Raw genomic sequence first — 11802 nt, 5'->3', positions numbered from 1 at the left:
GGGAATGGGAATCTTTGTGCTTCTGTTACTTTAGATTTGGGCTTTCAGAAGTGCCACCTGATAAGCCATCTTTAATTTGCAAGAAGCATGATTTTTTAATTGACACTTAAGTCCTAAGAGCTGAAACATGTATTCGGAGTCACTGTGTGCACTGGGAAATAAGTGGAATTGGCTCCAGCATAGAAATCGGTCATTTCCTTACAACCTCTCTGGCGCAGGAGAGCTGTGGCCGTGAACCACTAGGCACTGTGGGGTCAGAAGAGGGAAAAGCACCAGGATGCCAGTGGGTCCTCGCCTTTAGCAGGATGACTGACAGCCCTGTCTCCTGACCAGCCCTGGTGAATGTGCCAATGATAAGGCCTGTCCTGTTGTCCCCACAGCCAGACAAGGTGTTGGTCTGACGTGGGTGGAAAAGCCAGGTTTGGTTTGCATGAACCCTCAACGGTGCGGACAGAGTTAAGACTGCAGAGACCAGTCCTTTCTGGAGCTAGAGTTCAGTGTTTTCCAAAAGCATGTTCCCCACAGCTTGACTTACTTTTTTGGAAGCACAGTCTGCCTGGGGTTGAGAACAAGGGGCACTGGTGACAGTGAGACACAAAGGATGTCATTTTCTAAGTGCTGTCAGAACACCTTTGAAATGTCACATTCAGAATCACCTCCTCTCTTTGGAAAGGTACGAGCGACTGGAAGACCAGCTGCACGACCTCACGGACCTGCATCAGCACGAGACGGCCAACCTGAAGCAGGAGCTGGCCAGCATCGAGGAGAAGGTGGCCTACCAGGCCTACGAGCGGTCACGGGACATCCAGGTGCCTTTCCTCTCCCCACCAGAGCTCATGTGGGCTCTTCCCAGCCTTTCATTCATTTAACAAACTAAGTGCATTACCCCCAAGCCCGAAAGGATTTCTGGCACGTGGAGCAAACATTTATTCTTCACCATATTAACCCCAGTAGCTCATGTTATAGACATTAAGCTATATTCTGTTTACTTTCTGCCTAAATTAGTTAGCAAATATTTATCATCTACCCCAAGCCTATCACTGATACTCTACTCTCCCCACCATCACCACAGTTTTTACACATTTTAAAACATTAGACAAACCTTGCCTTCGACATGCTTGCCTAGGTGGAGGATCAGAAGTAACGCAACCGCCAATTGGCTCAAGACAGTGAGAACAAGGGCCAAATCACGTGACGCAGACTCTGAAAGCCTCAGAAATTTAGGCGTGCAGTGCCCAGCAAGCTATGGACAAGTGGGGCGGGGGGGTCACTTAGTGGTCGGACACTGGACTTCAGTCCCAGCCATTTACCAGCTTCGTGGTCCTGAGCAAGCCTTAAGTCTATTTGCTCATCTCTAAAATAATAGCTTTCATATTTCTGGGAATTTCAAGCAGTTGAGTGCATACCGTGTGCCAAGCACTATCAAAGCACTTTACGTGTCTCATTTCCCCATCTATCCCTCACAACAGCCTTTTGAGGTAGTTTTTGTTATTCTCTTAATTTCTCAGATGTGGAGACCAAGGCACAGAGAGGTTAAGTGACTTGACCAAGGTCTTGCAGATAATCCTTGAGTAATGAATGTGAATCAATGTCCTGGAGAAGGTGGGTCTTGAAGAGGTGGGTGGGATCCTGATGGATGGAGGGAAGGGGTAACTGGATCAGTATAAACAAAGGCATACTCCAGTATTAATGTGATACTAACGCTGTAGTGAAGCAACCCTGGGCTTCTTGAGCTCCTTTTTTTAGGGGTACTAGAGGGTCTCTTTTCCCCCCAGCTTTTATTCTGGTATCATTGACATATAATTGTATTAGTTTAAGGTGTACAATATAATATTTGATATGTGTACATATTGCAAAATTATCACCACAATAAGTTTAGTTAACATTCATCACCTCACGTAGTTATAAATTTGTTCTCTAATGATGAGAACTTTTAAGGCCTACTCCCTTAGCAAGTTTCAAATATACAATACAGTGTTGTTAACTATAGTGACCAAGCTGTACAGTACATCCCCTGGACTTATTCACCTTATCACTGGAAGTTTGTGCCTTTTGACCCCTTTCACCCATTTTACCTCCCTTCCCCTTTTAGATTCTGCCAGATAAGTGAGATCATGCAGTAGTTGTTTGTCTCTGTCTGACTCATTTCACTTAGCAAAATACCCTTCAGGTCCATCCATGTTGCTGCAAATGGAACTATTTCTTTCTTTCTCACGGCTGCATAGTATGCCTGTGTGTGTCTGTGTGTGTGCGTATGTGTACCTCATTTTCTTTGTTCGTCCATCAGTGGACGCTTGGGTTGTTTCCATGTCTTGGCTATTGTCAATAATGCTGTAATAAATATGAGGGTGTGGATTTCTCTTCTAGATACTGTTTTCATTTCCTTCAGGTATATACACAGAAGTGGGATTGCTGTGTCATATTGTAGTTCAATTTTTTATTTTTTGAGGAACCTCTATAGTGTTTTCCATAATGGCTGCAGTGATCTACATTCCCATTGATCACCTTTTTAAAGAAAAAAACAAAAAAGCATACTCTTCCAGACATGCTCAGCTTCAGTTTTACAAATTTTCTTTGTAGGCAGTGCTTATTTTCTCCAGCCCCACTTTACAAGGGGCTGGAACATAAGGAGAGGTTTCTCCCACAGTGTGTAAGCCAGAGTTTTAGCTGCCCACGTTTTTTTCCACACTGTGTCTAGGGCTGAGCCTGTGCTAATCCCAGACGTCTACTTGGACAACTCTGGGAGCCACAGCATCAGACTTGTTTGCCTCTGAGGACCCTGGTGCAGAAGACACTTGGGGGATTTCTGCCCCTGCTCTGGGCTAGGAGACTTAACTTCACCGCTGACTGGTGTAAAAAATGGGAACCCATTTAAATGTGAAGTGTTGCCAGGTGAAGAGTGCAGTCTGTTTTATTAGAGCATTCTGTTTTAGAATATGTCTGGGATGCTACTAGCTGATGTCTAAATATATGGTTTTCTTATTTAGGGGATTGTTTGGGTTTATATTATTATTCCTTTTTTAAAGAAACATACTTTAGAGATGGAGGGGTAAGATAAAGGGAGGGACTAAACAAAGAGAGCTTAAAAATTTAGAAGAGTTCATTTCAACATTTTCTAGTTTCACCTTGTAGCTCAGAAGTGCAAAGAGGATGTCTGCGTGAGTGACTGGAGGGTCTTTCTTGTTAGGTTAGTTGGAATCCTGGCTCTGCCCCTTACCGTGAACCTGCACACGTCAGCGCTGCGCCTCAGTTTCCTCATCTATAAAATGGAAATATTAATGAGCTCTACCTCAAAAGGCTGTCAGGAGGATTAAATGGGATAAGACATGTAAAGTACTTAAATCTTTACCTGACACATAATAAGCGGACAAAAATAAATGCTGGCCAATTTTTGTATTTATTATGTATGAGTAGCCATATTTCTTGGGGCTTTTGGCAATTGGACCTGCTCAGCTTCCTCTTTATTTCTTGTTTCTTTTGTTCTTATAGGCAGGGTTATACAAGATGATGGAGTAGTATAGATGAGGGTGACTGTTGGCCTATAGGGGTGCAAGGGTTTTGTTGTTGTTTTAAAACGCAAATGAGTTTTTGAACCCTGAATTCTCAATTAGAAGAGTTTAAAGATAATCCTGTCCTCTGTCCTTATCCCCAATAAGTTAAATACTGGGCCCGAGGAAGTCCTAAAGATTGTGGGGCTGAATATCTCTTAGTGGGTGCTGTGACCAAAATTCCTTACGATTCACTGCTTGATTTTCTTGGATTTTCCTTTTGGTAAAAAAATTGACAGAAGTTCTAAGGCAATTCTAGGATCAGTCTATTTGTATATGTAATTCATCTACCCAGTCACAGATGAATGAATTTGCCTAAAATGTTAATCTTTTATCCTGTTCTATCACCTTTTCCATGCCATGCCTAAAATAGGGGACACCATGGGCCTAAGTATTTGAAAAGAATGCATGATATTGGGGGCACTTGCCTGTCGTTGTAGAAAGCCAGCACTTTTTAGAATGTGAGATCTGAAGAAGTTGTACCTTTTTTGTTGGTAGCCTGTGTAATGAAAGTTCCTATAGTAACAGAGAACCCTTGGCCCATAGAGTATGTTCAGCAGAAGGAAAGTAAATCAATTTTGGAGCCATTTTGCTTGTTTAAAACCTGAAAACATGACTGGATTTTAATTGAGCAAACATATATTGGTAAATGAGTTAGAAAATAGGCTCGTGAACTAAAAGGAGCTCCTTGTACCACCTCTACTTAGATCCTTTTCTCCCGAGAGGTGTAAGGTTTTTCTCTCTCAAGCCTCATATCCCATTACTGGCATCCAGTCTGGAGCATTCAGCCAGCACGTACCTCCTGCTGCGGATAACAGCGCGGTGCAGGTGTGGTCCCTTGGTTAGGGACGAGGGCCAGAGGGAGACTTGACATAGTCTGGTGGGTCCAGGAAGGCGTCGCTCAGGATGTGACCATCAGTGTGGGACCTGAAAGATGGAGGGGAATAGTGTGTGGGGAGGCAAACCTTTCGGGCACAGCACACTGCGTGTGCAAAGGCCCTGAACATGGTCCTTTTCAGAACTTCAAAAAGCCAGTATGGCCAGAACACAGTGAGGGGGGAGGGAGGGGGGAGGAGGCTTACCAGGTAAACAAGGCAGGAGACAGTGGCTGGGCCTGGACCACGTTAAAGATTTAAAAGGTTCTACAAGAAGGAGTGACATCAGATACGCGTCTTTCAAAGATCACTTGGGCTGCTGTGTGGAAAGTGGATTCATGAGATTGAAGACCAAGAGGGTGTGCAGAGAAATGAGTGGAAAGTTACTGCAGGTGGAGACCCTGATGACTTAGGTGGGGGGTTACTGTGGGAAGGGAGAGAGAAATGGACCAGTTAAGATAAATACCAGCTGTTGCATCGGAGGGGCTGGGTGCTGGATTAGATGAGAGGGGTGTCAAGGCATGCCTCTCACGTTTCTCACATGACAACTTGGTGCATTAGGTGCTGTTTTCTGAGAAGAGGAATTGGAAGGGAAACAGTCGATGGCAGGAGCGGGGAAGGTGCAGACATGAATCCACAACCGGCCATGGTGCATTTGAGGTGCTTTTAAGGAGCTCAAATGGAGATGTCCAGGACGCATGTAGACACATGAGTCAATCTCAAGAGAGACAGCTGGGCTGGAGATACTTGGAGTCGTCCGTGTCTAGTAATCAAAGCCTTGGCAAGAATGAGATCTGGGGAGAAGGCGTAGCTTCAGATAGTGCCCTGGTAACGCAGCGTTCGAAGAGCAGCCATGAGAGCCCCACAGTCAGCCGGGCCCCATCCCTCCCTCCGTCCTCCACTGGTCTGTGACAGGTGCACGTGGAGTCTGGGCAGTGGAATAAGGACTAGCAGTTGGTGGGCCTTCCCTGGCGGTCCAGTGGTTAGGACGCTGCACCTCCACTGCAGGGAGCCCCGAGTTCGATCCCTGGTCAGGGAACTGAGATCCCGCGTGCCGTGTGGCACAGCCAAAAAGAAAAAAAAACAAAAAAGGACTAGCAGTTGGAGATGTCACCAACCCCGTGACTGGAGTTAGTCGCCTGTCACAAAACGGAATCCCACCCCTCTTCTGGTTTGTCCCCGATGGTTCCACCAGATGCCAGTATTTTAGGCACTTTATTTTAAATACAGGTGGAGTCAAAAATACCTAACCGTTAATTCCTCCTTCGTGGTATTTCACGGTTGTAGATACATGCGCGTCCTGTCTGTGAATAACAGGATAAAGTGAGCCTCGGGATTCTTGTCTTACTTCTCTGTCTTGTCATCGCCGTCATCATCGTCATCATCATCGTCAGCGCGAGGCTGCACAGGCAGCAGCGCCCTGAGCTGGGTGGCCCTCGTGCGCGTCCCAGCTCGCGCTCACGTGTTGCCGGTGATCTCGGCAGCGTTTGATCCGCGCTCTCCCTCTCGCCCACAGGAAGCCTTGGAGTCCTGCCAGACTCGCGTTTCTAAGTTGGAGCTCCACCAGCAGGAGCAGCAAGCCCTGCAATCAGACACGGTGAACGCCAAGGTCCTCCTGGGGAAATGCATCAACGTGGTCCTGGCCTTCGTGACGGTCATCTTGGTGTGTGTGTCCGCCATCGCCAAGTTCATCTCGCCCATGATGAAGAGCCGCTTCCACATTCTCGGCACCTTCTTCGCGGTGACTCTCCTGGCAATATTCTGTAAAAACTGGGACCATATCCTGCGTGCCATAGAAAGGATAATAATACCAAGATGAAGCGCTGGTTCCTGTCCTCACATTCTTTCAGGTTTTTATTTTGGAGAAAACTCTGTGCACACTCCCAGATTTTAAAACGAACGTTTGTGCCGACGGAAGATTGATTACAAGGGCCGGGGCTGTGCGTTGTAAATAACTACAGTTCTCTTCACTCGGTAGCACTTGCCGGCTCGGTCCCTGTACGTGGCTACCATGAATCTGTTTCCATGCTCTCACCACGTTGCTCACTGCCTTAGTCAGACCAGGTTTCCTGCCCACCTGCCCAGTCCAGCATGGTCAGCCTCTGGTTGTTGAGCACTTGGTGTAATTAGTGACCCAGAAGGGATTTTCAATCTCTCTCTCTTAAGTCTCTGTCAAAATTGAGCTGCACTCTTGCTGGCGGCTGTGTTTTCCCCGAGTCCTATAAGCAGCGAGGATGTGGCGTGACTTGGGGAGGGGAAGAAGCATAGGCGTTGCCCACGTGAGCACGTGTGGCCCGTGGAAGCACAGTAAATCCCGTGTAATCCGTCCCACTGTTCACTGATGACCATAGGTCCCATGTGTGCCCAGTGTCCACAGTGGTCAACTGTTTGTGACTCTCTATCACTTGGAAATCTTATAACACACCTGTTGATCCATCAGAAGTCTAACTTAAGTGTTCGGTTTCTCTTTAAATGGTAAGACGTGAAGATTTATGAATGGGCCTTACCTTCTTACACCCAGGGAGCCGCACTCCTGATCTCACATTCACTGGGTGTCTTACGCACCGCCTTCAAGGCATGTAGAGATGCTTCCAAGTACCTCTTCAAACTGTGTCTTTAACATTAAATTGGTGTCTGACAAGCACTACACCGGAGGTTTGTGTTTTGGCACATCTTCTTTGCGATACGCCCCTCTGCGGATGTGATTCACTTTCTGTGATTCACTTTATTCGGTCTTTGAGGGATAGCAAAGCTTACTCAGTAAATGAAAAAGGATGCTCATGTTGCAAGGTTTTTGTTTCTCTTCAAGAAGGACAACAGCATCGTAGCTTATAAAGCTAAAGTGCCCTGAGGTAGGTACACTGGAAAAGGGGAAGAAAATATGACGCGTGGTCTAACTGGGTGACAGCTAGATGAGTGGGTGCAGCTCACCCGGATGAAGATTGAGAGAGGGTCCTCGTCAGACCTTGAAAGACCAGCAAGAATAAAATAAATTAGATCCAGTGTCTGAGCCAAGGTTGCCATCTCTCTCTTAGGATAAGTTCTGAGGTAATACATGGAGTGGCCACACTTCCACTCCATGGAAAGTCAACGACTTTGGTCTGTTTGGGGGATGCCATTCACTATCTTGAACCCAGATAATATTTTCCTTTAAATCTGTTTCTCTGCGTATATAACAAAAAGGAAGCCCTAGAAGAATTTAATGGAAACTGTTGTTCAGCCCCTTCTCACACCAGCTGTTTTGTTATCTGAAGGCATAAAGAAGCATGTTAGTGTACATTTTCTTCCAGAAAACATCAAATCGCCCGGATTTAAATTTTAAGTGTAATATTTTGCAAATAGCTGCTCTTAGGGAAATCTCCTGAAAAAAAATGTGACATAAGCCATGGTTTGAGGGAACGGGATAGTCAGGCGTTTGGTACAAGTCCAGTGTGGGTGAGGCTCATACAACTTAAGCTTGCTTTTTTTTTTTTTTTTTAAGTTTACAATTCAGTGGTTTTAATTAATTAACACTTAGGCAACCAACTATCATTACTATCTAATTCCAGACTTGAGCTTTTTAAAACAATAAACATCATTTCACGAAATCTTTGGCTTAAAGTATCTTGCATTCAGGGAAGAGGGAATTACAGTCCCACCCCATCTCACGGCTGTGTCCCCTTTCACTGCCAGGCTCTCCCCTGGTCTCCCAAGTTGGCTGTAAATGCACTGTGGTCCATCCACTCCAGGGGACAGAAACAGGTTGCAGATCCAGGAAAGGGAGAGAGGAGCAATGTTGTGCTGCTTTTTCCTTTTCCGTTTTCATGGCCGGCGTTCCCTGTTGTCTGTGGGTGTCAGTCTCCATGTGGGCTGAGGGCCGGGTGTAACTTAGGCCCTTGAATCAAGATGGCTCCCGGATGGGCTCCTCTTGATTCCTGTGCACATTTCTGAGGCACTTTGGAGATGCCAGGGGGTAGGGTGGGTGTAGATGCCGCTGGGAGTTGAGAGAGAAAGAGTGCGATCCCTGGCCCTTCCCTCCAGGTAGGCATGGGCCTCCTTCTCACGCCCCAACACTCCGCTGTGTCGCTCAGCCAGACCTGTGGTCAGTGTGTCTCCTCCCCGGGGAGAGAGATGGAGAAGAAAACAGAAAGCAACACAATTCACTCCCTCCAGGCTGGAGCTGTTAACAGAAGCTGCTTGAAACTGACTCTCTGCTGAAATACTGTTGGGTCTAAATCATCCCGCCTGATCATGAATTTTGTTTTTTTTAAAGAATTCATATTTCTGGTGATTCTCATTAGATTTCAGAAACCTTGTTTTCACTTGGATATGCTCAACCTACACAGCATATTTATTTTAGAGTCTCATGGAAAGTTCATGAAGCTTTTTAATAAGACAATATCCTCCAAGGAGACTTTCACTCTCCGCAGTTTATTATTTTCTTCTTAAAGAATAAACTTTCCCACTGCTGCTGCTTTTCACTCTAAGGAGATTAAATAAAATGTTATAAGTATACAATGAAAATAGTGCTCTAGCTGTGACATACCCTGGAGTTGGGTATTCAATATACATTTAACGAATCCTCTTCCCCGCCTTTCGTTGGCAGTCAGCATCATGTGCATACCTAGAGATGAAAGCCAGCGGTGGGGTGGGTAAGCGCCGGCTCCCTCAGTGAACTTAGCGGTTGAAGATGCTGGACATTGGGTTCTAGCACTGGACTGTTTGGTGCATGTTATTTTCATGATCACCAGGATAATGATAGTTTGCTGAGGACAAAACAAAAACCTAAGAATACTCTTGTGGGTTTTGAATTGGTTATTCCAGCTTATACTGTGAGTATGATTGAGTCGGAACAAAACATTCCCCCCACTCATTCCCCCCCCACCAAAAAAATTTAAACGCTTAATGTAGCAGTAAATAAAAGTATTCCATCGCTGATTCTTTTTTTAATAGATCTTTATTGGAGTACAAGTGCTTCACAATACTGTGTTAGTTTCTGTTGCACAACAAAGCAAATCAGCCATATGCATACACATGTCCCCATATCCCCTCCCTCTTGAGCCTCCCTCCCATCCTCCCTATCCCACCCCTCTAGGTCATCGAAAAGCACCGAGCTGACCTCCCTGTGCTATGCTGCTGCTTCCCACCAGCCAACTATTTTGCATTCAGTAGTGTATATATGTCAATGCTACTCTCACTTCACCCCAGCTTTGCCCTCCCACCCCATGTCATCAAGTCTATTCTCTATGTCTACCTCTTTATTCCTGCCCTGCAACTAGGTTCATCTGTACCATTTCTTTTTTTTTTTTTAGATTCCATATATATGTGTTAGCATACAGTATTTGTTTTTCTCTTTCTGACTTACTTCACTCTGTATGACAGACTCTAGGTCCATCCACCTCACTACAAATAACTCAATTTTGTTTCTTTTTATGGCTGAGTAATATTCCATTGTATATATGTGCCACATCTTCTTTATCCATTCATCTGTTGATGGACACTTAGGTTGCTTCCACGTCCTGGCTATTGTAAATAGTGCTGCGGTGAACATTGTGGTACATGTCTCTTTTTGAATTATGGTTTTCTCAGGGTATATGCCTAGTAGTGGGATTGCTGGGTCATATGGTAGTTCTATTTTTAGTTTTTTAAGGAACCTCCATACTGTTCTCCATAGTGGCTGTATCAATTTACATTCCCACCGACTGTGCAGGAGGGTTCCCTTTTCACCACACCCTTTCTAGCATTTATTGTTTCTAGATTTTTTGATAATGGCCATTCTGATTGGTGTGAGGTGATACCACATTGTAGTTTTGATTTGCCTTTCTCTAATAATTAGTGATGTTAAGCATCTTTTCATGTGCCTCTTGACCATCTATATGTCTTCCTTGGTGAAAAGTCTATTTAGATCTTCTACCCATTTTTTAACTGGATTGTTTGTTTTTTTGATATTGAGCTCCATGTGCTGTTTGTATATTCTGGCGATTAATCCTTTGTCTGTTGTTTCATTTGCAAATATTTTCTCCCATTCTGAGGATTGTCTTTTTGTCTTGTTTATGGTTTCCTTTGCTGTGCAAAAGCTTTTAAGTCCCATTTGTTTATTTTTGTCTTTATTTCCGTTACTCTAGGAGGTGGGTCAAAAAAGATCTTGCTGTGGTTTATGTCAAAGAGTGTTTTTCCTATGTTTTCCTCTAAGAGTTTGATAGTGTCTGGTCTTACATTTAAGTCTTTAATCCATTTGGAGTTTATTTTTGTGTATGGTGTCAGGGAGTGTTCTAATTTCATTCTTTTACATGTAGCTGTCCAGTTTTCCCAGCCCCACTTATTGAAGAGGCTGTCTTCTCTCCTTTGTATGTTCTTGCCTCCTTTGTCATAAATTAGGTGCCCATATATGCGTGGGTTTATCTCTGGGCATTCTGTCCTGTACCATTGATCTATATTTCTGTTTTTGTGCCAGTACCATACTCTCTTGATTACTGTGGCTTTGTGGCATAGTTTGAAGTCAGGGAGCCTGATTCCTCCAACTCCGTTTTTGTTTCTCAAGATTGCTTTGGCTATTCAGGGTCTCTTGTGTTTCCATATGAATTGTAAAATTATTTGTTTTAATTCTGTGAAGAATGCCACTGGTAGTTTGATAGGGATTGCATTGAATCTGTAGATTGCTTTGGGTTGTATAGTTATTTTCACAGTATTGATTCTTCCCATCCAAGAACATGGTATATTTCTCCATCTGTTTATGTCATCTTTGATTTCTTTCATCAGTGTTTTATAGTTTTCTGAGTACAATCTTTCATCTCCTTAGGCAGGTTTATTCCTAGGTATTTTATTCTTTTTGTTGCAGTGGCAAATGGGATTGTTTCCTTAATTTCTCTTTCTGATTGTTTGTTGTAGGTGTATAGGAATGCCAGAGATTTCTATGCATTAATTTTGTATCCTGCAGCCTTACCAAATTCATTGATTTGTTCTAGCAGTTTTCTGGTGGCATCTTTAGGATCTTCTATGTATAGTATCATGTCATCTGCAAACAGTGACAGTTTTACTTCTTTTCCAATTTGTATTCCTTTTATTTCTTTTTCTTCTCTGATTGCTGTGGCTAGGGCTTCCAAAACTATGTTGAATAAGAGTGGCGAGAGTGGACATCCTTGTCTTGTTCCTGATCTTAGTGGAAATGCTTTCAGTTTTTCATCATTGAGTATGATGCTTGCTGTGGGTTTGTCATATATGGCCTTTATTATGTTGAGGTAGGTTCCCTCTGTGCCCGTTTTCTGGAGAGTTTTTATCATAAATGGATGTTGAATTTTGTCAAAAGCTTTTTCTGCATGTATTCAGATGATCATATGGTTTTTATTCCTTAATTTTTTAATGTGGTGTATCACATTGATTGATTTACATATATTGAAGAA

General features: G+C 44.0%; 1 protein-coding gene across 5 annotated transcripts in view; it reads left to right on the top strand.

The window, feature by feature from the left end:
- The window catches only part of TMCC3 (transmembrane and coiled-coil domain family 3), a 439356-nt gene extending 431346 nt beyond the window's left edge, over positions 1–8010 (top strand). For all 5 annotated transcript variants that reach the window (XM_059936681.1, XM_059936679.1, XM_059936677.1 and 2 more), the window contains 2 exons: positions 674–809; positions 5940–8010. In XM_059936681.1, the coding sequence (XP_059792664.1) occupies positions 674–809; positions 5940–6242 (439 nt within the window). In that variant the 3' untranslated portion in view covers positions 6243–8010. The remainder of the gene's footprint in view (positions 1–673; positions 810–5939) is intronic.
- Positions 8011–11802: the final 3792 nt, after the last annotated feature.

Source organism: Balaenoptera ricei, chromosome 10 (assembly GCF_028023285.1).
Source record: "Balaenoptera ricei isolate mBalRic1 chromosome 10, mBalRic1.hap2, whole genome shotgun sequence".
NCBI lineage: Eukaryota > Metazoa > Chordata > Mammalia > Artiodactyla > Balaenopteridae > Balaenoptera > Balaenoptera ricei.
The sequence above is the reverse complement of the archived record's forward strand: the minus strand, read 5'-3'. Positions and strand labels throughout refer to the sequence as shown.